Raw genomic sequence first — 26,253 nt, 5'->3', positions numbered from 1 at the left:
TCTAAGTACTTTCATCGGTACTACTGTACAAGATTATCACAATAATCAGGTTTGTATATAAATCTGCATCTCACAAAGGAATCTTACACAATTTAAAGAACATTTCTTGTTCCTTAATACATGTGACATACAATATGTCTGTTCAGTTATAAACTGGACAACTTGAAAATAGACTAAAGATATTATAACATGGCATTATACGACAGAGGTCTCATTTTCTGTATAAAATAAATTGGAATATCAAACAATTCTATCCTAATAGGGATAGCCAAAAGAATATCATTTTAATTCACGAATTTCTACAGCTGAATATTTTATACCTAAACTAGACAGCTTCCTGACAAGACTTTTCGTTCTGTAAAGTTATTGTTCTACCTAGAGCCTATAAGCAGCCTGGCTATGGTGCAATCCATGGAAAGTCAGTTCAGAGATATATCGATTTTTTATTGCAAGCAACGTGGAGTGAACCGAACGCAGTATTTTGAAATAATGCAGAAAGTGAATAAACCACCCTTGGGTAACACTGTACCCGCTAAGGAAAACTGAGCACAATTAAGTTCAGATATAATACATAAATATTAAATACATACAATTCCGTGAAACATGGAAAGACAATGGAAGTGTGTGTGTGTGTGTGTGTGTGTGTGTGTGTGTGTGTGATTTGGATTCTTAACATGGCTTTAATAATTTTTCAGTCATGTCGCTACGATATCTGCAGTGTGGAAGCTTATAGTGATGTCGAGCACCGGGCCATCATGCCGCAGACCCAGTCACATTTTTCTTACATGTCTGACAGGGCTGTATACACTTCATGGGAGCTGTAGGAGTTGCACACACAATGAATTTCTTATATAGTAAATGTATACACATTTATCACGAAACGGGGTACAATAGCTTAATAGGTCGTAACATACGCAACATGGCATGATGACATAATGATATGTACATAATTCCGCTATGCAAATAAATATTGGACAAGTTTCAAAAGAGTTCGTGGGACGGACTCGCCACATACCATATGCAGTATGCCCTCGTTTCTACATTGGAAGGTAAAAGAAAAGATACAGCGATTGACTCTAACAGCCAAGCACTGGAGCTGGACAAAGAAAACAGTGCCGCTCTTTACAATCGAATATGGATCAAATGGAATGATGGAGACTAAAATGATGTGATCGAAAAACTAAATCTGGTTTTTAAAAAAACAACTAGCATAATCTTACAGATGTTTAATCTTGTAACAAAATTACGTATTCATATTCTGTATTTGTTCCATACGAATATTCTTGAGATCAAGAAATATAATGGAAAAGGTTTATTGGCACGAGTAATAAAGACAATGATAATTTCGGAATCATTGATGTTAAGTTTTCAATTTCGGAAACTATACCATGGCCAAGGTGATAAAAAAGTACAATAGACGAAATCGCTAAAAGATCTGATTCATTGCAATATAGAGATGCGAGCTCTGATTCTCTGAAGGACACGTAATGGACATTGATGGTGGAGCCTTTATATACCATTCTAGCTGGGATTTGAGTAGGTAAAACCCATGCCAAAAATATATAAATGAAATGACAAAGTAATGGAAGTGAAAAATCATATAAAATACAAGAACTCCATATGCATGAAATCATTGTGCCCTGGTTCTGAAGACGAGACTAAATAAACAATAATTAGGGATGGCATTTTGTATGTCGTATTCAATAATTATGTTATTTAAGGCTCCAAGAAGGCGATGACGTATAAATACTTAATTAATTATAGACTGTTACATGTTTAGATTCGAATAAACAGTAACACAAGAAAGAGTAAAAACAACAAGCTTTTAAAAATATAATAATTTATTTCCCTGGAAGAATTCTTTAAAAATGAAAAAAATATGAACATACGGTTTTAAGAATCAAATTTTAAAAAATCCATGAATAAAAGTTTAGTAGTCCTAATAACAAAATGTTGTAATGATTTCAAGTTCGAGTCCCGACAAAGAATCCAAGATGGAAGACGATGACGTCTGCTGTAATATGTAGTGTTGAAGTCTACAGTTTCTTGTAGAAACAAGAATTATCACTCCGGTTTAGGAAATCTGAATATGTTTTTCATACGAACTGTATTTGATTAAGAATCTCACATGAGCACACGTATTTTCCAGGAACAAAGAATTAATCCTTTTGAATCCAAGTAATTTGAAACTCAAAACAGCACAACATACAACTTCCAGTGGAACAGCCCAACTAACACTAAGGATATCTCTCTAAAACAAATGTTATATCGTATTATAAAATACAAAAAGGGGTCACGTGATCATGTCCCAGAACCTCGTAGAAATTATGTACTTGTTAAAGATTACGTACACCCAGTGTGGCCGTGACGAAGACCAATCATTTTACTCTAAGAAATAAAAAATATAACAAAATTGTTTACATCTTAAACTTGTAGTCCTATCATAACCTCGACAACAACCAATCATTTTAAAATAAAAATAGAACTTATTTACGTGGTTGCAACTAATTTTGAATCAAGGTCAACACCTAGTGTTTACTAAAACAGTCAAGGTCAAACTATTTTCTGAAAAAGGTATAATTTATAGTGAATAAATTTACATTGCAATAGCGTGTAATGAAACATTTAAAATAATTACAACAGACAAACAAACAATTAAAAAAACGTAAATATATATTAGATCGGATATAGTTAAATCAAGTATACATAACAACACGTAAGGCTTGAGACAGTTCACAACATTTATCTGCAGGACAGGTTTTAAAAATGAATGAAGACAAAACAGTGACTTATGTGATTAGACACGGGGTATAATTTTGAAACTTACTAGAAGTCTGCAAAATCAAACTCCTGGGGTTAGTTTGCCCTTTTAAGAAGCAAAGGGTTAGCCCTACCAAATCTCGGCGGCAAAATACAACACTGTTCAGTATACCGGAGAATGAGAAACAGTCTGTTGAATTGAATTGTGAACGACAAGGTTTCTTATTTCGGGGCGTTTGAAATCCCTCATGCATTGTTTATTTGCTACGCTTGTCAGAGACTGATATGTTTTACAAATTATGTTTGCTTATCTTTTTTATTAATTACACTTCATTCAAAAATTGTCAATACATTCTCTCATTTAGCGACTGTAGCATAACTATCTAAATATTTTGCAGTAAGAAGATATTTTTGTGCAAATAACTTGGCCAAATTAGAGATGGCCACGTGATTATTGAACTGTTTAACTCATTCTTGTGCAAGCCGCTTTGACATTCTACAAGATTTCTGAAGGCAACATTATAATTTTGAAGATATTGTTACCGACTAATTATTTTTTTTACAGAATGTTTATTTTGCCACATTAGATTTGTTTATCGTTCGTTGTTCCTTGCGAACACATTGCAAGCGGCAGAAATGACGAATGTCAATAACGAGTAAAAGAACGGTAATATACCCATTTCTCTCTCTCTCTCTCTCTCTCTCTCTTTAGAAGAATCGAGCTATAAATTTTCGTAAATGTTTCTGATAGACTATAATGCTCTATAATACCTTCCTATTTCAAACTATATAAGTGAGATAGTTAAAATTAGTACAAAACAATGTATATCGCTTTTATAACAATTTCGTTTGCGTACGTCATAAGAATAGCTTTACATTCAGTAAGTAAATGTTATATTTTGAATTCTTAAGCCGTGCAATGTTCTTTTATTTGAACAAAGAAATATTTTTAAACAGCAAAAATATATTTTTAAACAAGAGTACCGGTTGAGTTTATAATTGTCTGGTTTAAATAAAATACTACCTAGTAACTTGTTAAATATCAATGGATATTATTTTAGTCGCTAAGAACAATATGTCAACTGTTCTAAGATAACTTTTGGAATATCATCTGACCATCCGGTTCACCACAAACAGTACATCACAAAAGCTATCACTTGTTTCATAATATTGCTCGTGCTTCCTTTTCTTCTACAATAATGTATGTCTGAGTATTGATAGGTACTTAATACTTAATTGTTTATCTCTATCAATAATTGATGCACTATATCATCGATATCTCCTTAAAACTTAATCATCAATTCAATGTAGTAAACTCAAGGACGCATACGCAATCTGTCATTATGTTAATATGGATGTGGATGATATATTCTGGATTATAGAAAAATAGTTAGTGCTAATCTTGAACATAACAGAGAATATGCAAAAGAAGAGCAACTGCGATATGATCAAACCTTGCTAAGGATAATTACTTTTTAGAAAGGTACTGATAGAGACTAAACAACTATAGAATCAATCAAACTTTATATTACTGAAACCATTTACAAATACATTTCATCAAAATAATCCGAGTTTGTTGATTAACTGTCTTACAAACAGATGGACTTTGGAAACAGAAGACTGAAACGCAAGTAGGAGTGATTACTCTGTGCTGTTATTTTGGTTTGGGACTTTAAATTTGCCCTTTATTGCTGTACTAACATAACGTTGATAAAATGCATTGTGAAACATTTGATTTAATTTGATCTGTTTCACATTTACTGCCAGATAGAGTTTGGACTGATTTAGTAGAAGATGGAAAGCGATGTCTACACAGCCTGTTGTTCAGTACCTTATCGAAAATCCTCGGCAAGCATTAAAAGTAGCCTATCTGATAAACCATTGGACTAAAGAAGACTTTTCAAGAAACTAATAACGGATACTTAAACGAAAAACAAAGATATAACATATGTTATGAATAAATCATGATATCAGTTCGTAGATCACAGAAAACTCCTATTTTTCAAGTAAAGTAACACTACATTGTTATAGTTGGGACCTATTACTGTAAATGATAAGGCTGTAGGTATTATGTGTGTGGGGATATTTATAAAATATTATTTCTATTTCAAAAGTCATCTTGAATGATTACGTTTTGTGTCACTGCTATACCACTTTACAATAGCTATGTCTAAAAGGCCAAAGTTTATCAAAATAAAACAAATTCAGTTGACTTCTTCGGATGAATTTTCATTTTTTCAAACATTATAATGCAATAATGTTCGACTAATAGAGAAAATGCAACAAATAAAAACAGTTGCCTGATTGGCAAACGTGTTACCATAGTTTTGTTGTGGAAAGAAGAATACCTGAGAATCTCTTACATAAGTGACTGGCAGCAATATATTTCACACATAACCCCCCACTCTATCTGATGTATTTTCTTAGTGAAACTAAGACTTCAAACTATTTCCACACTATACAGGCGTGTGTGTCTGTGTGTGTGTGGGTGTGTGTGAAAGAGATAGAGAAAAGTGGTATGTTGCTTGATAGGGGTACACTGATGTGTGTGTGTGTGTGTGTGTGTGTGTGTGAGAGAGAGAGAGAGAGAGAGAGAGAGAGAGAAGTGGTATGTTGATTGTTATAGGTCAAATGTTCACAACCAGACTTATAACTTCTTTATAAATTGAATTATTCAAGCATGTATACAATTTCGAAATACAATAAAATGTTCCTAAACAATGAAATGATTCATATTATGCAGTACTCTCGATGTAGACTGAATATGATACCAACGCTACCGTAACTTTTATGCGCTTAAAAACAACAACCACAACACTCGTTGCTGTGATAAATAAGGAAGCGTGTAAAGCCAACATACAAGCTTATTTACGAAATAAGAGTACGTCCATCTTTCTAAAACTACCAAATCTCTGCCCCAAAAGACACAAATTATATCATTTTTAATTCCATTCATTTCATCGTAGTTTTTACAAATTTACGAAAGTAAAGATGTTGTATCGTGAAATCAGAACACACCTACCATTCCCATGCATTACTGGAAAAATGTTTACATGAAAACTCAGGGTTTTCCGATTCATGTACAGTATGGCTGGACAAAATGTAGCAATGTATAAGAATGGCTACCATCCAGTGGATAAGCGACTAACTTACCTTGCACATAATTTTCTAAGGAAACGACTCTGGAACTTAATCTAGCAAACCAGGTATTTAGTCTTTCTGTTTGGACACATGAACTTTGCATTGAAGAAATCAGCATTGTAAAATGCTTGCACACTACTATAGCCAGATCCTCTCCTCCGTGAAGAGACGGCTGATGATTTTACGAAATATGCTCATATACGTTTTCTCTGAGCTATTGAATAGCATCTATAATATGATACCGCCTTATGAAGAGATCTACTCAAGACCAGATGATTGGGTAACTACCAAAGCCACGTTTACATAAAACAAAGTATGTAAACAGCTTGACTAACTGTTTTACATGCCTACAACGTGTGGCCTTTGCATGCAGAGTAACTTGGATAGACGCAGAAAACAAGTAGAAGTGATTCCTCTGGATCTCAGATCTTGATCAGGGACTTAGAGAACGATGACGGGCCCTGGGGTAAAAAAATAAAAAACACCCGGGCCTCTCCTAGTTCTTGTTCAAGCAGAAGTTTTCTTTTATAAAATTAAAAAGCGTCGTTCGGACCCGGAGACATATTCCCATTTGCCCCACCCCCTTTTTTTGTCCTCCTTGATCTTGATCCTTGGGTCGACTTTATCATATGCTGCAAGACTAGACTGTCTGTCAATAATCCACTGAGAGCAATGGATTTAACTTTATCAGTGTTACATTTTACAGCCATAGTCTTTCCATTGATTTTACAGAAGATAGTGTACAGTTTGCATACTGCTTGCCGATGAGTATTAGAAATGATTTATATAAGTATTAGAAAAGACCTTGAAAGAAAACCAGAAATGAAAGTAGATTATTGATTTTCTTCCTCAGTGAATGATCTGGTATTATTTAGTAGATCCCATAATAATTCGCAGCACTTGAGTCACTTGATGTATAGTGATCATTACTTTATATCTACCTACAAGAATGTCGGTTATAAACAGCTATTTAAATCTGCCTGGATATATCGACTGGGACAAAGACTATGAAATAGTATAGAGATATTTATATTTACGTATTTTTCAATCACTTTCTGTTTACTTATACGTTTCTTTAGAAAAGCATGTTTCAATGATTGTATAGACCGTGCTTTGAACCTTTGCAGTCTGAGGTGTATTCAAATGAAAAACCTATTATCAGGCCTGCACAAAACACTAGATCGAAACAAAGTAAGATAACTGGGGCATAAACAATTACTTGAACCTACCTGGATATACAGACTGGTACAAAGACTGTCAAAAATATATACAGTTGGATTTATCATGCCCCTTTATACTTATTACTGTACGGATTTACGTAACGGGAAATTGTTGAGGGTGAACTTAGGCGTTTATCAATGTCATGATAATTGACGACAGCTTGTTCCTTTCGTACATGCATGCTGGACACTAAACCGTAAGTATCTGAAAATAATATCTCAATCTGTAATTCATACATTGAAAAGAATAACAAAACGCTACAAAAGATAGACATTACATCAAACATTGACTAAGAAAGTAATTGAGAATTTTAAAGTCGAAAATATACGGCACGTTCATAATGTATAAGCGGAAATTCCTTGGTCTTTGGTGTACATCCGCTTTTATAAAAGTTTACTTTGGTATTCCAAACTTCTCATACTTTCAAACCTTTCGTTTCTGATGCCGAGAGTCCTGGCGAGCAGTCCACGATAACGTGATAGCATGGTAGTCTGCTTGGGCCATCGAATGAGACGCTTAAAAGATTGTATTTGACAGTACTATGGATCGTAGTGTAACTTAAAGTCCTAAAATGAAGCCACATGCCAACATAAATTAACAGGACTTGACCACTCAGATTAGATCATCAAAAATCAAACATTTGCAAATTGTGAATAGTGTGCTTCTAAACTTTTGATTGGATTTATTTTAAACTCTCAGTATGAAATTATCTAAAGCTACGAGCAATTTTATCAGTTTATACTACACCTGTCAAGATATTAACACTACTCATCTGTATGTAACTTTGCATAGTATGTTTTAAATTAGTAAAGTATATAAATATGTATGCTAATTGGTACTTCTACCCAGTAGTGGCTATAAGGAACCATTTAAAAAGTTCTTAAAATATAAAGATAAAGAATTGCACAAAAACTTTAGGGAGTATAGTTCATTCTAAATAAGTGTAAGAGTGAAGCACAACAAGCTAATATATTAACGGTAAAAATCATGAAATTCTGTAGAAGGCATACGCACAAGATACAAATAATACATGTAAAATCTTCAGAACATATGGTCTACCTTAAATACGCAATTATGCACCTGCAGCAACTAAACTGCATACATTATCTCATAGATTCCGTATTGAAAGGTGCAGATGGGTAAGTCCCATGCAGTATCACATGAAAACAGGAGACATCGTTGTCATAGTTACATATAAGAACAATCATATGATTCGAACATCCAAGTAAAAGATAAGTGGAACGAACAGTGTATCACAAATGAATACATGCTAGACAATGATTTCAACCCTACCAAGCCACAACCATGGGTACATGATGCACCATTGGACCAAAACCACAAACCTTGCAAAAGAGATGTCATTTTCATTATAGCACTGGATGGAATAACACAATACATATGCTCGTGCTGCAGCTAATAATATATCAATAATATAATGACACTCATCGCATTCACAGTTTGACATATGAAAGTTCCAAAAGAAATGTGATGTTTATAATTATTAATGTATGCATGTCAAGTGTATTTCAAAATAAGCAAAATGTAACTCCAGTTGGTAATTGTAGAGATAGCTATTCTAAATGGATTCAGTGATGATAACATATGCATGTCTGGACATAATCACATCAAGACAGAAGCGACCTCTCATGAATTCCTATATCTATATTAAGCAGAACTTTTTTATCTATAATTGGAAAAAGGTATTTTTTGTATAACAAATGCATACATATTTTACACAATAAAGTATTTTTAAACCATTTACCACACTTCATCACGAATAAACCCACACGTGACTTGATGTGATGCACTCGGTTACTTGTGTGTTGGGTGGATAAGTCGGTGATCGTGTGAGTACCACCTCTTGCGACAACACTGCAAATAATAGGGCAGTACAAACTGTGGTAGCTAGTTTGACTTTCACATAAAGTCAAACAATGGGTTTACTCTGAAAAGGTAGAGACAATACTACTTATTTTTTTGCAACAATAAATAGGCGCATATAGCCGGAGAGGAAATTTGTATCAAATTTCACTGGTAGTGCAGTGCTTGTTGATCGATTAGACATTAAAATTTCAGAGGCAAAAATGTAAAAAGGATGTCACTGGAAACTCTAAAGTTTCTAACGGTGCACATGTCCAATATAACATGTGAAATATTATTACGACGTGTAAAAACAAAGTGACCAAATATTAAAATATTCCATCCCCTAACTAAAATGAGCATTGTATTTGTCAAAAGAATTAGAATACGGAGTTTAAATCGGTATCGTAAAGGTTTTAAAATGAATGCAATAAATGAGTCTTAAAAATTTTGTTTCAAGTATTATGTTATTTTTATGACAAACAGTGAGCAAATATGTAGTAAAAAGGAGAACATCCCAATAAAAACGTTTAGTGGTATGCTCAGTGTTCATGATCATTGCGCATTGACTCCGCAGATTTAGCTAACATCAGGAATTCATATACGATTCTCTCAAGTTTGGTGGGAATTTTAAGGTAGGAGGAATCTGTTCAATGTCTTTCCTTTTCTGGTACATCATTGTCACATCACACATTTCATACAGAACATCCGGTTTTTAATAAAGACTGCACATTAAAGTTATCTCTTCAAAGAGGATCTAACGTATATCCTCCTATTCTATGCTTAGGGTTAAAAAAATTAGCGGAAGTTTCACAATCTTTCAACATTAAATGTTTTTTTTCTACTTCTCCTAAAGAAATATTGAAAATCAGTTGTTTCCCAAGATGTCACTCTTTAAAGCTGATAGAAAGATCTTTCATTTTTTTTAATGGTAACAATTCTTTACTTTTTGCTAAGTTTTCATTCATTGACAATTTAAAATCCTTTTTTTTTTTACTGAATCACTATTTTGTCGGCACCTTAGAAAATAGCATTAACATAGTACTGTTTTTACGAATTCGCATTCCAAGAATGTATACTGACCAACACATCAGAGTTTACAGAGTTTATGTGATCCTGCGAAGTTTATCATTTTATTACAATTTATACGTACAACATGATACGTCGATGTTTTCAAGCTAACAGATGCATATGTGTACATTTTTTTAAAAGTTGTAAGTGTCTTAAATTTTTTCTGATGGATTTTTCATGATATGTAGGTCACACTGTTAGTAGACTAGTCAGTGGATGTTGCTCTTGGAGGCTTTCCTTAGAGTGAAAAGCAAGCTATAAAAAATCAACAGTTTCACATGTTTTAAATTTGTTTTAACATTGACCAGCTGAATAATTGTATCTATAAAACATCATCCTTGGATGACAGTAATAATATTTGACGACAACTATTTTCAAGATATTTTCCTGATTTTTGTTTCTTTTTTGCATTATTTAGCATTCACGAAAAAGTCTGGTTCTTAGCTGCAGTTTTGTCATTTTGAGATAAGAAGGCAATTAGCTATCTTATGTTGGTGGCAACACAATTATAAGGTGATGATATAACTTTATCGTCTATCGCGAGTAATGAAAATATAGAAATAAGTCTCTCTTGAGTAATGACAATATAGAAATAAGTCCCTTTCGAGTAACAACAATATAGAAATAATTTAAACTGTTCCCATAATGTTAAAGAAGATGAAAACTACTAACCGTATACGATGTACTAGTGCCCAATGTTACATATTTGACCATGCAATTAAGGCCTCAAAAGATCGGCAAAAATCAAAGCCAAGGGTTCAGTGTCGATTCTAACCCATAAGCTCTACAACACAACATAGACTGTTTATAGTGACCTCATTAGAACAAAAGTGACATAAGTTAAACATTCAGGCTCTTCCTTGTGTTCTTTTTATATGCTCATGAATAGCACGATTACAAACAACAAATAACGGCAAATCGTCATTAAGAACTATTGAGTGACATAGTACTTTTAGTAGTTTAGGACTATTTATTCTTTCTCTCGTCACGGCACACGTGATTCACTGATGCTTTATTTGCTTAGGTTTGATCTACGGTAACCATTTACTAGAAAAATATCTGAATAAAAACCCATTTATCTGGCATATTTCCATCATTTGAATACATTTATGAGATAACGCACAGGCATGATATGTTTGAATCCTAACAGGATATGCCCAGACTATTGACCTGCTTTTATTGCAACAAGAGATCATTTCAAGCTTTGGGATTTTGCGATGAAAGGAATATAGGCATACTACCCTCAGCTAACAAAAGTTATTTTCGATGATCTAATCTGAACAGCTAATTTGATTAATTGCTGATATGTAGCTTTCTCTTACGAACTTAAATGAGCTACGATTCGTTGTGCTACTTGGTACATTCGATTTAAAAAGTGCCATTGGATAGCCTATTGTGGCCACCGTTTAACAACATAGTTGCAGTCTGTTCGACGAACCTCTCATTATCATGAACGGGAACGTTGATAGTTCTAATCTAAAATATATAGTATTTTAGGAAAGGCAATTTACACCTAAGACCAAACAATATATTAAATTATGCTATATATTTCCACTGTTTGTTGGCTTTTCTCCATGATTATGTTATATATATATATATATATATATATATATATATATATATATATATATATATATATATATATATATATATATATATATATATATATATATATTGTGTGACCTTCATTAGTAATCGAGTTAAGGGTCCATCTAACTAGGGAAATTTATTTTGAATAAAAAATAAAAAAAATAAAATCATAGCTAATATTTCTCTATGTTTATTGAATTATTGATTGAATATTGAGATCATTATTAATGGCGGTTAACATGTTTACTTGTATATCAGTTTAGAATATTAGTTTTTCACTTGGAAATTCCTGATCTTGTTGACAACATAGAATGTTTTAGAAAGCAATTTGACCTAATTTCTGGTTCTATGATTATGTCGTAACGATTTATTATAATGGTGATTACTTCCAAATTAATCATTCCTTCCATAACATCCGAAGCAGAATCAGTATTATGGTTGTAGTCAGTTTTTATTTAGGTTGGTTTATTTATTTAACTGGGATTACAAACTGCTCAATCGTATTTTCTGACTAAATCAATATTTTAGAATTTTTGTTTATTTATTCTAGGACTGGATTCTATCACTCGAATAAATGAAGACTATTAGCACTTTTGAAAATACTGACACATCAGCACATTCAGTGTTTGAATTTATTCGCATGACCAGTTGAATACATTTGGAGCTCGATACATTTGGATTTGTGATAGAACTTTTTAACTTTTAGGACTATTTTGAATTTAATTCACAACACTGTCGTTCTATTTAAATGTTCACTTTGTATTCTAGAGAAATAGATTATTTTTTTAATATTTAAACAATTCTTGGTTTTAGCTCTTTTATATTGCTTAGTTTAAGACCAAAGATAACAGAAAATTAGGGGCTCTCGTCCACCTTACGAACGTCTCTCAAATATTTCAGAAAACTTTAATTTATTCTCCAAATTTAAATTCACTTTTTTCGTATTTGTCTTAGTCCCGGATATTTTAATTTTATTATGTTTGAGAAGCCTATCATTAAACCAACAAACCTTCACAATTCCATCTAAAGTGGAAAACATTATTTTAATTCCTGCCCATGACGTACTAGAAACCTACAAAAATTACGAATTCCCCGAGCTTGCCTGACAATATGATCTTTCTGAAGCGAAGGTTTCTTGAACAAAGAAAGAAGAAAAAAATTAATTCAATTTTTGGTGGAAAAGAATTGTTTGAATAAAAATACATTGGTTTTGATTAGTAAATCTTTGTCTGGCTCTGAAATGAACGTAATAGATTTGACATTAAGAAAACAGATTGAACTTGAGTTAAGAACGTTTCTGATTCGTAAGGAGAAAGAGGAAAGACAAACTCAAGTGCAATTGTTGTTGCAGAAAGAGGAGAGAGAACAAAATAGGTAAATGCAAACACAAGTGTAAAAAGCGATGGAAATGCAGATATTGAGCGACAAAGAAAAGGAAAAAATAAATGCAATTTAGACTTAAATAATTAAGACTGGCAAGTGGAAAACACCCCTGCCTCTTTATACACAAGTTAAGTTCTTTATGTAACCATAAATGTTAGGTTAGTACCACCATTTAAAGGAAAAGAAAAAGATTAATTCTTTCCTCTTTTTGAAAACAATTCATACAATTTGAAATGACCAAGTGAGCGTTGAAATTTATTATTACAAGGTACACTTATTAGTAAAGCTAATGAAGTTCACACTTCACTCTCAGTACAACAAAGTGCTGATTAGTACATAAGGAATATATCTTGTTGTGTTGGTACCTAAGGCATATCGACGAAGGTTTAGGGAATGTGAAAAGGACCTGGACACTCATGCTGAATGTGCAAGAGAAAAGAAAAATTAATTGATCGGTGGCGCTAAGCCAAAAGGGTTGGTCAAGATTACAATAACCCCAGATAAATCAAATTAGTTCAAATGTTGAAGAATTGCGTCCATAATGACGTCAATACAAACTTTGATGCGTAAAAAGGTCGAACCTTTCAATAATGCTGCTCGTACAGCTGACGATTATTTCTTAACTCATAAAGTGTTTTCGTCAATAGGTCTTCCTAGTTGCAGTTGTTTGGCAAAAACATTATCCCAGTCTCATATGAGTACTTCACAATTTCAATATGGCAAAACATTTAGCAATGAAACTTCTGATAAGAATGATCAGAAATTCAATCTCTTCTTACGTGCACTTATTGCAAGAAACTGGGCACGTTATTTCTTTCTTTTATAGATTCAAAAATAGGCTAAATGATAAAGATAGAGCTATTCCAAATGCTCATATTTCTAAAGGCTCAAGGTCACGATCATGTGTTGACAGCAATTGTTTTTTTGGTCAAATAAAACCCCAGTTTGATTTTATTATTGAGAATTATGAAACATTCACGTTGAAAGGTTATGTCACTTATTGTCATTTTATAAAGCAGATCCCTAATAAAATATTAAAGGATACGGGAGCTTATAAGTCTAGTATAATTAGCTACTTTCCCTTTGTCTGAGAAGAATTTCTTCAAGTGAAAGTGTTCTTTTTCAGAGAGTAGAATGCAACTTTGTTAATGTTCCTCTCCATTACGTAAATTAAATTTATCATCAGACAGTCTTCGGACATGTAACAGTCGGAACAGTGTAGTTCATGACCATTGAGGGTATTCTCTTAGTGCTTGGCAAAGACATAGTGATAAAGAAGGTTATTTGTAATCCATTTATAACTGACAATCCTTGTTTGGACCAGAAAGTCGATTCTATTAATATTGAAATCCCCGACTTATACCCAGCTTGTGCAGTTGCTATAACTATATTGCAAAAAGAAATCTTAAGAATGGTGTTAAGCAGTACATTATATCCTTACACATTTATTGGTCACTCTCTTGATGAAGTCACTTTTGCTCCCGGTATGTATCATTCATGAGGTATTGATCTCAATTATCCTCTTTAAACTATTTTCATTCTCTTTGTTCTAATCAGGGTAACAAACTACAGTCACTCATTGTCGAATAGAAAAAAGATCCCAAGATCGCATGCTTCTTTCAGAGGGCTACTAGCAAAATCTAGGCCAAAAAGGTATCAATTTGTTATTTTGTGAGAAATCAGGTGCTTTTGAAAAAGTAGAGACCACCTGAGGTACTCGCTGGTAACGAGTGGTCAGGGAGCTATTAACGGTGTTGTTTATAAGTTGTATAGACAGGAAATTCTTAATCTTGCTCTTGATACTTCCTGGGCTGGTCATTAAGGATATTAATATGAGTAATAATTAAGACTTAAACAAATATCGTTTATATAGATAAGCAATACCCAATACAATTGAAAGACGCATATTCAGTCTAGAAGTATTCGAACTCGTAGCAATGGCATGTGCTGCACACTAACCTATCAGGAATTAGGTAAGCTTGACAGTTAAAGAATTGACGTTCTGAAGACAGGTCACATGATTATCTGGATAAGATTACAACTCAACCTGGAATCCATCAGTGAATCTACGCAGCAGATTATAAGAATGACATTCTTCTTTTAAGTGCAAATATACGATCATAAAGCATACGAATTTTAAAAAAATGACGTATACAAAGTATTATTTTTAAATATTACACATAATACAGATATGCATAACAAATTGAAACAATTAAACTTCAACCCTGATTAGTGTTACATCACGCGTACGACAAGTTACAATAAAATCTACGCCGCGACTGAAATCGTTTGCGTGAAATATTTTTACATTTGATACAAAGTGAACAAATTTGGTTGCAGATGGTCAAAAGGTGTTTTGAAGAGAGAGAGAGAGAGAGAGAGAGAGAGAGAGAGAGAGAGTGAGAGAGAGAGAAAGAGAGGGAGCAAGCAAGCAAGCACCTGGATAGTTTTTTCCCTTAAATCACGCTAGAAGGAAACCGATCCTGATCGCATCGTTTCCAAACAGATGTAGATCAAGCATGATACTCTGTTGACATATTAGGAGATATGTGTAAAAAAATTGGTACTCGAAAACAGCGTTTTCTTTAATTTATGAAATGGTTTCTATATAATAGCAAGTTTTCATGTGATGATTTTTTTAATCAATAAATGTTTCATTTTAGTGAGATAAACAATTTTGATTAAAAAGAACTTTAGATAACGTTTATAATAGATTACTTAGTACGTCATAGAAATATTATAACTTCTTTGAATAATTAACTTCTAGTCTATTTCAGGAAATATGAAAAATGGATGAAGAAAGAGGGTTCCAACAAAAATTCATCCAGTTCCCTTCATCATTCAGCCTTGAAATTGAAGAGCTCACACAAAGCATGTACTTCGATTATCATAAGAAAGCACTAACGCTGAAATGTGAGACTAAAGAATTTGAAACCACAACAGAATGGATAAGGATTTATAATCTTCTTTCTTTTCTACATTGGAATGAAGATGACAAAGCTAACGCTTATAAATATAACAGAAAAGCTTTGGATCTGGAAAAAGAAAATATTATCGCCCTTTGCAACCGAGTGTGGATGCAAAGAAAGGGTGGTCATCTGACAGAAGCAGACGAAGAGTTAACTGAAGTTAAAACGTTGGCGGAATCTAAACAAGACCTGCTCCTGCAAGGAAAGGCAGAAATAGCCTATTCCTACTCTGTGTTTGGGCCACGCTATTTCTCGCAGTCAATAAAAATGTACAACCAACTGCTGACTGAAGCAGTTGACAAAGACACTGATCCAAAGCTTGTGCTGCTTTGGAAGATAGACCTGGGACTCGCCTACAGGAAATTTTGCAATCCCGGAAACTTACTATCTAAACAAGATTGGAGGGAGAGAAATATGGATGACTGTATTGAAAAAGCTGCTCTGTTGTTCCATGAAGTCATCAATTCCGATTCTCCAACCAGATGGAAAGGGCAATGCTTTGCGTCCCTTGCAGAACTTGCGTTTTCCATCTTTACTGAGATACACGGTACAAAGAGTCAAAAAGAACTTTTTCCTAAGGAAATTGCAGACACAACTGTCGACACATTTCTTAATTTAGCTCTGGGTGCATGTGATAACGATTCACACGTTTTAAAAGTATGTGGAAAACTTTTCAAATATCTCAATAAGCTAGACAAATCAGAAGAAATGCTTAGAAAATCCCTAAGCATAATGGAAACGTCATACGGCCACCACCATCTTGCCTTGGTATTGAAGAAAAAACTGATGAAGAGAATTTTTGAAGCAAAATCACATGGCCGAAAGGGTATTGATAAAAACTCTACGAACAGCGTGATAAAGGGGGAAAAAGTGTATCCTTCACGAGATGGTAAATGCGATCAACAGGGCCAGGAAACTACGCGCAATCTTCCAATTAGAAGGTCATATTCTCAATGGCCCTCCAAACATTCATTCAAGAAAGAAGCAGCAAAAGCCTTTAGTCATGTCGTGAATATACCTGCATACGAGAGAGATACTGTAGAAGAAATTATGACTCATTTGGATAAAGCGATTGAATTCGGAAATGAATGGGCTTCGTTTGAAAAGGGTTTGATGTTTCGACAGATAAAAAAGCATGAGAAGGCATTTGAAACATTCTTAAAAACTTTAAATATGAAAGATTTAAGAACCGCCGCTACTGTTACTGTGGCCTGCTATGAACACCTTGGTGCCTGTTCTAGAGACCTTGCAAAAGAAGAAATAGATCCAGAGAATAAGCGAAAATTAGAAGCAGATGCTATTAAGTATTTTCGAAAAGCAGTTGTAACATCAGCATGTAATGCCAGTCAAGAACTGCATTACTTGAGGGACGGGTGGATGGCATATCCGACGCTGAAAGACATGTTCCAACCACAAAAGAGAGATGTAGAAAAGTTGAAAATCCTGTCAGAGCTCAGTAGACTTTTGGGAAAATATGGTGATACACTTGATTTCTATGAACAGATAATCGAGCTAGATGACACACAGTCAAACGATCCGGCAATAATCCGTGGACAGATTCAGATTTTAATAGAGAAGGGTCATTTTGAGCAAGCGGCAGTTTTGCTAGACCTTCAGAGCTGCACGGAGGGGAAATACAAAATTAGTAAAGAGTTCTGTAAGTCGGTATATCTCAAATGTGCCTTCCATTTGTTTAGTACTGACAAAAAGGAAGACTCTGGACAAAGATTTCGACAGGCATTTGATATTGGTTACGCAGACAAACCTGAAGTAGAACCTGATTTTGATATATTTTTCCTGTACGACCAAGAAAATGAAACCCCAAAACCCAGAAGTCAAGTTCAAGCGTCGGCACTTGCAAAAAACTTAAAAGAGATTTTGGGTGGAATCTCCGGATTAAGGATCACAAGCAACAGTGAGAACTTGATGCCTGGCAGCACGAAGCTAGACTCCCAAACAAAGCAAATGAACTCAAGCAGCAACATTATTTTGATACTGGATACAAACGAAGAGCTGCAAGGAGAACTAAAGTTTTTCATCCAAATAGCCCAACGCATCGACATAGAAAAGAAATCGAAACTTTGTCTAATCACTATTGATGGGTGTACTTGTCCCCTAGAACTTACAGCCTATTTGAGAGTGGACTTCAAGTCAATACTGATGCAACGCCAAGACGATTTCATCCTTTGGGCTCAAAGCTTTTTATATCGTTTGCTAGGTATCACGAAGAGTGAGGAGTAGGAACCGATTTGGTAGTGATTGACAGTAAGAAGTGTTGCCCCTCTGTTTTAAAACAGTAGTCGACTCTAAATCTTCCTCGAAAATAGTTTGACCACTCAAACCGCTGTTGTATATAGGTTTATGACACAATTAACTAATCTGCGTCTCGATGTCAGCAATCTTCACTATTTGATGTAAAAAGTTTATGAAAGAGGTTATCTCGTTTGTGATTTACCAATGCATCACAGTTCAAAACGCTAGATAAATTCTATGAAATGTGAAATTTACACAGCATGACGTCATTATTTATGCAGTATTACTGGCACTAATGCATAGAACGTCATAATGTAAAGCAGAGCATGTAAAACGAATGGCGAATGGTGTCACCTAATGTACAGTGGCTTATGTCACCTAATGTACAGTGGCTTATGTCACCTAATGTACAGTGGCTTGCTTATGCCGATCGCTTTTGTAGTTAAAGTTTCTTCATATAACTGTAGTGAGGAAAAACAAAATGCTCTATATTATTTAATTACAAATACATGAAAACACACTGGTATACGAATGAAGTAACTTATGCGACTGAACATGACTTTACAGTTTACATTCTTCCAGCCATAAACATTCAAACTGGTTTTATTTAAGACTTCTTCTGCGTAATTTTGCTAAAATATGTAGCAAAAGGAAGTAGACGAAAGACGTTCCTCACACACACACACACACACACACACACACACACACACACACACAGTCTTTTCGATGCAAAGCATATATTTACAGTGAAATCCTAGGTCAGAAAACCACGTTCAGCCACCTCATGGAATGTGTTACACATTACTTCTCTTAGACTGAAATTTTTGTGCTTCAACACCTTAAATGGTTTCCGTGTGTTTGTTTTCGTGTTGTATGGACACCCTCACTTCAAGGATTTCCGTTTGTGTTTTCTTTCGTATTGAATGGACACCGTCTCGTAAAAGATTTGTGTGTGTTTGTTTTCGTATTGTATGGACACGTCTTCCATCTCGCTTTTCGTAATTGATTGCGAGCAGCCAATTCTATCGTTTAGATTCTCGAAGTTTTTTTAACTTGTATTCCCTTCATATGCCTGAAACGGTTCGTTGTCCTTAAAATAGAGATCATACATGACAGTTGTGGAATAGCAGGATTGTTCCGCATCGTATGTTCCAGGTCTAGCAATGGAAGATGCGATAAGTATATCATTTTGGCTCCTTCCGTTAGGATGTGAAGTTTGTCGTGTTTTCGTTCCACATCTAGGACTCCAATTCACGTAAAATTAAGGACAACTTATAGACATACGTATGACGTTCCCAATCTTTGTCCATGTTAACACATTTCAACAACTTATCTTCCACCTTTTAATACTTGCCATCTGGGTAGATATCGTGGCCTGTTCTGAGCTCTTTCATTTTATTGTCTTTGCATATGTATCCTGTTGGTTTCAGTGTGACTGTCATAATACCCTATTATATTAATTTTCTAACTTTCTTATATATGAATCTTAAAGCTGCCCTACCCATCTACCTAGCCACAAAATAAATAAATAAAAAATAGAATAATAAATAACTGGCGCTTTCGCTGGGACGTCATAGAATAAAAGTCTTTGTGTTTGGTTGTTTATTGTTTTTGTTTTCGTTTGTGTTTTGTTTTGTTGTCCTTTACCAAATTACTGCTAATAAAAAAAAATATTTTCAAAAATTAATAACTTGTGTTCTCGTTGTCTTTTCTGTCATAATAAGCGCAACTTTTAATAAATGCATAAGTAGTGAATAGGGCCACCCTAGGGACAATGGGAATTAGCATTACAGACAACCCTGTGCCACTCTGGGGACTATGTAAATTTAACATGGGGAAAATTGCTGGGCCACTCTAGGGACAATGGGAATTTAACATGGGGAATAGAGTTTGGGCTTGTCTAGGGACAAGGGAAATTTAACATGGGAGAAAAAAAGCTACTTAGGGACAAGGGGAATTGAACAGGGGATTTTTTTAAAATAAAAAATGGGGTAGGCAATTGAAAGTCTATCTCTTTTCGAGAGATGTGAGTGGCCCTGAAAAGGGCCTTTGGGTTTATGTTAATGTATCCATTAACATAAGGGGCACCGCATTGGTCTTCTTTTTGTCCTTAGGCTGCGTCTCACTGTAGGACCGTAAATCAGGACTCTTTTGAGGCATCCTTGTCTTTCTACGAAGATCCTACGTATCCACAGACTGGTGTCTGTCCTGTGGACAACTGTCCAGTTGGATCGGACATACATGGGTATGTCCGTCCGGAACATCATCGTTGACACAAGCGTAGAAGATTGCACATCGGTCCACATCTTGAGGCGCCGAGAACAGGTGAATCAATGCAGTGAACTGCGCTTATTTATAGGTAGAGGTAGGATTGAAACGGATTGAGTTTGTTGACCAATCCAAACACGCGTTACAAAATTCAGTCAGCCCGCATCCAATCCGAAGAGAGCAGTCTGTGACGTCACGTGGTCTATATAGATTCGCTAGCGCCTGTGTGCAGTCAATCTATGCGACAGTTATTCAACATGACGAAAACTCAGAAAACGATCCATTCGGGTGCACCAGCAGTGGAGACCGCCCAAGGGAACCCGGACTTACTTTCAAAAGAGGTAAATTTTGATTTTGTGGATTTTCTTACCTCGCAAGAATTTGTTCCGGAACCTTCGGCACCTTCATTACCACACGTGGAGAATTTTAGACAGAGACAGAAAGAAGAATTGGAGAAATTTATACAGCGGCAAAAGGAAGCAGAACAAGCTTTTCTCCTACAGCAACAGCAACAAGAAGAAGAGGTAAGAAAAAAACAAAAAGAAGAGTCAGCAAAGAAACAAGAGGGTGAAAGTCAAATCGTCACGGTACTGTTGGACATTTTAGCGGAGTTAAGAAGTCTGAAACAAATGTATCAGACTTCTTTATCACGACCGAAGAGAATACGACCTTCCCGAGCTAAACACGCCAACCCTGTGACTAAGCCTACCGTACCACCCTTAGTGATTTCAACCCAACCATCATCATCAGAAGTAGGCCTTGACCGTGGCAAAGGCTTAAGGCAGTTAAAGTTGATTGCTTAAACTCACCCCTACACCAAAAAAGGCCCTTTTCAGGGCCACCCACGTCTCTCGAACAGAGATAAACTTTCAATTGCCAATAACTCAAAAAAAACAACAACCCATTTTACCCCTATAGTACTTGTCTGTGTATGAGTGCGTGAGTCTAGGTTCTTATTTTAAAATCAAAACCCAAAGACACTTACGTTATATATTTAATTTATTCTTTAATCAATATCTACAATTCAATTCACAATTCACAACCAAACACTCTAAAAAGTTCATAGACTTCTGTTTTTTTTGTTTACTCTCTCTGTTTTTTGAATTTCTTCACCGTCACAGTCTTTTCTTCTTCTTCCTCCTCACTTTCTTCCCTTCTTCTTTTCTTCTCCTGTTTCTTTTTCTTCACCTGTCTGCTTTCTTCCTCCTCTTCTTCCTTTTCTTCTTTCTATGAAGAATCCCTATCTTCTTCTGACTCCTCTTGTTACTTTTTTGGGCAATCTGGAGACCAATGTCCTTTTTCTTGACAATAATAACAGGTATCTTGACTTTTGTCTCTTTTAACCCCTGTTTTTCTTTTTTCACGGCCTGGACACTCTGAAGACCAATGCCCTTTCTTCTGACAGATATAGCAAGTATCTTGACTTTTATCTCGAAAGGAAGGAGAGTAGTCCGTCGGCTGGTCTAAAGAAAATTTTCTACTGACCCCTCGCAAAGCTCTGATGAAACGTTCGATTTGGCTAGTCTCTTCCATCGTTGTGCTCGGTTAGAGAGTGAAATGAATAGTGAAAGGACAAGACACACACCCTTTTATATACGCTGGTCTGCCATGACTATAAATTAGTCTATGGTGTTTAAACTTGAGTCATTTGACGTTTTTCACTCAAGATGAAACGATCCTATTCATTCGAGAAGAAAGAAGAAGAATAAAGTAAGAGGCAGAAACGTGATCTATCGCCTCGTACCAGGGCTGAAGTCTTGACACAAATTCATGCCAGTGATTTTGAAGAGGACATGAGTGAACCAGAATCAGAACCCTCTAAACAAAGTTCACCACCCTTAGTCAACCCTGAAAAGTACTATTCCATTCAAGAGACGGAAAAGCGACCCTCTAGAAAATTTAGAACCACGGCTTACACCTACACGGTGAAGTTTAAAGATTTCAAGTCCGAAGTACCGTTGGAGAAAGCAGAAGGGTTCATCACCGAGATGTGGGATTCTTTCCTCACCACACTCATGCGACAATGTCAAGCCAAAGAAGACGATCGCTTGAGACTTTCCATACAACACGACGGTTTGAAATCCCCTGTTTGGATCGAGTTTAGCAGGCCTGCAGAATTGACTGCTTCCAAAGTCATGGACAAAATTCAACACGTACAACAATCCAATGACCAGTTTGACATCACCGATGGAAAAGCCACACTGGACATGACCCACGTCTCTCCTCCTCAAGGGACTGGACGCAAAAAGATGTTATTGGTGGACGAGCTTCTCAGCACCAAAACAAGTCTCGTCCGAATTAACAACCCTCAAGACCAGATGTGTTTAGCCCGAGCCATCGTGGTGGGACGAACCTATGTCGACAAGAACGACACGGTAGAATGGAAAAGAGCCTGGGAGAACATTCGACAATCGGATCGAGCCAAACAACGAAACGAAGCAGAACTCCTGTTACAACAAGCTGGCTTGCCCAAAGACAAACCCTGTGGCATTCCTGAAATGCAAACATTGCAAGATGCCCTAGCTCCACGATACACCTTGAAAGTGCACCCTCAAGAAATGCGTGGGCCTCTGTTGTTTCGAGGGAAAGGCTTTAAGGACGGAAAATACATTCATGTCTATTACCACGATGACCATTTCGATACCATTACCAGTATCACTGGATTCCTGGGATACAGATATTATTGTGAGAAATGTGACTATGGCTATAGCAATCGAGAGCAACACAAGCATCGTGGATCGAAATGCTCAGGATGTTTGGCCTCTCGACCCTGTCAGAGCGAAGGACAAGAACCAGTGCATTGTCCAGCTTGTCAGCGCACGTTTGCCTGCCTGTTACCAACAACATCTGAAGACGCAAGGTTCACAGAAGAAATGTCCTTGTCAACTTCTGAGATTGTGCCCTACGCGTGGACAAGGCATATGTACCAACAGTGCCAAGGCACACGTATGTTCAGGAAAGAAAAAATGTCACATTTGTCACCACATCGTGGACTTGGAACACCAATGCAACGTGCAAAAATATCAATCCCCACCAGAGAAAGACGATGCACACAAGACGAAAGGCAATTTCATCTTTTTCGATTTCGAATGCATGCAAGAGACCGGTATTCACATTCCTAATTTCTGCGTAGCTCATCGAGCCTGCGAGAAGTGCAAACCTATCTTCAGTCATTGCCCTCACTGCAACGAGATTCCTGGAGGACGGGAAAAAATCTTTCGGGGACCAAAGACGCTAGCCGATTTCGCCCAATGGGTCTTAGACCCCATCGACAAGACGTGGAGCCAAGAGGACATCGAACGTTACGGAGATTGTCATCGTCATGCCACGGTGATGGCTCACAATTTCTCCGGATACGATGGACAGTTTCTTCTCAGATACTATACGGAACATGGCACCGAGAGTCCTAAAGTCACTTTGAACGGAGCCAAAATCATTTTCATGCAAGTGAGACAAGTACAGTTTAAAGATTCGATGAGTTACTTGGCCATGTCTTTGAGTCGAATGCCTAAAACGTTTGGAATGACAGAAATGGCTAAAGGGTACTTTCCACACTTTTTCAATACGGAAGCCAATCAACATGCCGTTCTACCCCATTTACCTGAGGATCATCATTACGACCCTGACAACATGCGTACCGAACAACGAGACGCTTTCTACGCTTGGTACCAGGTCCATGCCTCCGACCCTTTCGACTTTCAGGAAGAAATGCTAAAGTATTGTCGTTCCGACGTGGACATTTTACGACGTTGCTGTGGAAAATTTCGAGAACTGTTCATGGAACACGGAGGGGTCGATCCTTTGAAAGAAGCTTGCACCATTGCCAAAGCGTGTTCCTTAGTGTACCGCCAACGGTTCATGCTTGAAAACACCGTGGCTGTCATCAGTCCTCAAACGACCAACTATGCCAAACGTCAATACTCGGTCAAAGCCCTACGCTGGTTACGTTACTTGTGCGACAAGGAAGACAAATGGATTCAGCATGTCCGCAACGGAGGAGGCGAAAAGACCATCGGAACGCATTCGGTCGATGGCTGAGATTTAGAAAACCCCAAGATCGTGTACGAGTTTAACGGTTGCTTATTTCACGGATGTCCCGTCTGTTACCCTGATCGCGGCACTAAAAATCAGTTTTTACAACGAACCATGGAAGACTTGTACCAGGCCACTTGTCAGCGACGCCTAAAGTTAGAACAGGAAGGATACCAAGTGGTGGAAATGTGGGAACACGAATACGATCACCGTATGAAAACCGATCCCGAATTTAAACGCCTCGTGGAAAGTTACCAGTTCATGGACCCACTGAACCCGAGGGATAGTTTGTACGGAGGAAGGACCAATGCCACCTGTTTGCTGTACCAAGCCGACGAAGAGAAAGCAGAAGAAATCAAATACTTGGATGTGTGTTCGCTGTATCCATACGTGTGCAAATATTGTTGCTTTCCTGCAGGGCACCCACAATTGTTCACCGAACACATCGACCTGAAAAACATTCGACAATACGAAGGCTTGATCAAGTGCAAAGTTTTGCCTCCCACGAACCTATACCATCCCGTCTTACCTCACCATTGCTAAGGCAAATTGATGTTTCCTTTGTGCCGTACTTGTGCCGAAACGTGCAACCAAGATCAGCCTTGTCATCACACCCAGGAAGAACGGGCTTTGACGGGAACCTGGGTCAGCGTAGAATTGTTCAAAGCTCTGGACATGGGATATCAACTGTTAGAAGTGTACGAAATTTGTCACTTTCCCAAGACACAACAATACCACAAGGGTGACCCCACTCAGAAAGGCATTTTCGCCGACTACGTGGATGCCTTTTTGAAACTGAAACAAGAAGCCAGTGTCTATCCTTCCTGGTGTCACACTCCCGAAGACCAAAAGACATTCAAAGAGAAATACTGGGGACAAGAAGGCATTACTTTAGATCACATCGAGAAAAACGAAGGCAGGCGATCGTTTGCCAAAGTGGTGTTAAATTGCTTGTGGGGTAAAATGGCACAACGTCCGTGTTTACCCAAGACGGAGTATGTGACAGAACTTCCCGCTACTTTCAGATGATTCACGACAAAATCAAATTCATGAAACACGTGGACGTCGTTCGCGACGATTTGATCTTGGTCAATTACGAAGAAGATCTGGACTTTGTACAAGACGACCCTTTTGGAAATGTCATCATTGCGGCTTACGTGACAGCTCATGCTCGCTTAAAATTGTACGAAGCTTTAGAACTGTTAGGGGAACGTGTCCTGTACTTTGACACGGACAGTTGCATTTACATCCATCACCCGAGTCAACAGCACACTGACATCGAAGGAGACCGTTTAGGATGAACACTTTAAAGTGACCACCTATCAACCCAACAAGATTGTACGTTTACCCACTCACCACATCGTCAGTCGACCCTTGGAAAAAGTCTATCAAATCGTCTACCAGAAGTGAGTGCGACTACCCAACCACTTTACTTTGCCGTATGGACATGTTGGTATAAAACATTGGTTGTAAGAGGATAGCCACTCACCAGAAGGATGACTTCGCCACAGCAAGAATCGAGTGAGAAACCCGGATGAACTCCAAGTTCAAACCCTACCCTTTTCCGGTTTTCTTGCCTGACTATTGTGATTGTGCCCGTCGATTGGACACGTTTCAAGCATCGTCTACGGATAGGAAAGGATTACCTTCTTCGCATGTTTTAGCTAGAACAGGATTTGTCTACTTGGGACCTGAGTCAGGATTG

At 36.6% G+C, this 26,253-nt stretch overlaps 1 protein-coding gene across 2 annotated transcripts; it reads left to right on the top strand.

The window, feature by feature from the left end:
• Positions 1-7,125: 7,125 nt before the first annotated feature.
• Positions 7,126-19,938, top strand: LOC149786308 (uncharacterized). 2 transcript variants are annotated; one of them, XM_089978179.1, is made up of 3 exons: positions 7,126-7,318; positions 14,584-14,679; positions 15,804-19,938. In XM_089978179.1, the coding sequence occupies exon 3, from the start codon at positions 15,816-15,818 to the stop codon at positions 18,234-18,236; it is 2,421 nt and encodes an 806-aa protein (XP_089834305.1). In that variant the 5' UTR covers positions 7,126-7,318; positions 14,584-14,679; positions 15,804-15,815; the 3' UTR covers positions 18,237-19,938. The 2 variants fall into 2 exon arrangements, with proteins under 2 accessions (XP_089834305.1, XP_089834306.1); XM_089978180.1 differs by lacking the exon at positions 14,584-14,679.
• Positions 19,939-26,253: the final 6,315 nt, after the last annotated feature.

The sequence above is a fragment of the Sinohyriopsis cumingii genome, chromosome 12, assembly GCF_028554795.1.
Source record: "Sinohyriopsis cumingii isolate HCF-2022 chromosome 12, ASM2855479v2, whole genome shotgun sequence".
Taxonomy (NCBI): Eukaryota; Metazoa; Mollusca; class Bivalvia; order Unionida; family Unionidae; genus Sinohyriopsis; species Sinohyriopsis cumingii.
This window is presented reverse-complemented; position numbering and strand designations above follow the sequence as displayed.

Coding starts and splice junctions, on each gene's coding strand:
- LOC149786308 (XM_089978180.1), top strand. CDS start 15,816: ATGGATGAAGAAAGAGGGTTCCAACAAAAATTCATCCAGTTCCCTTCA.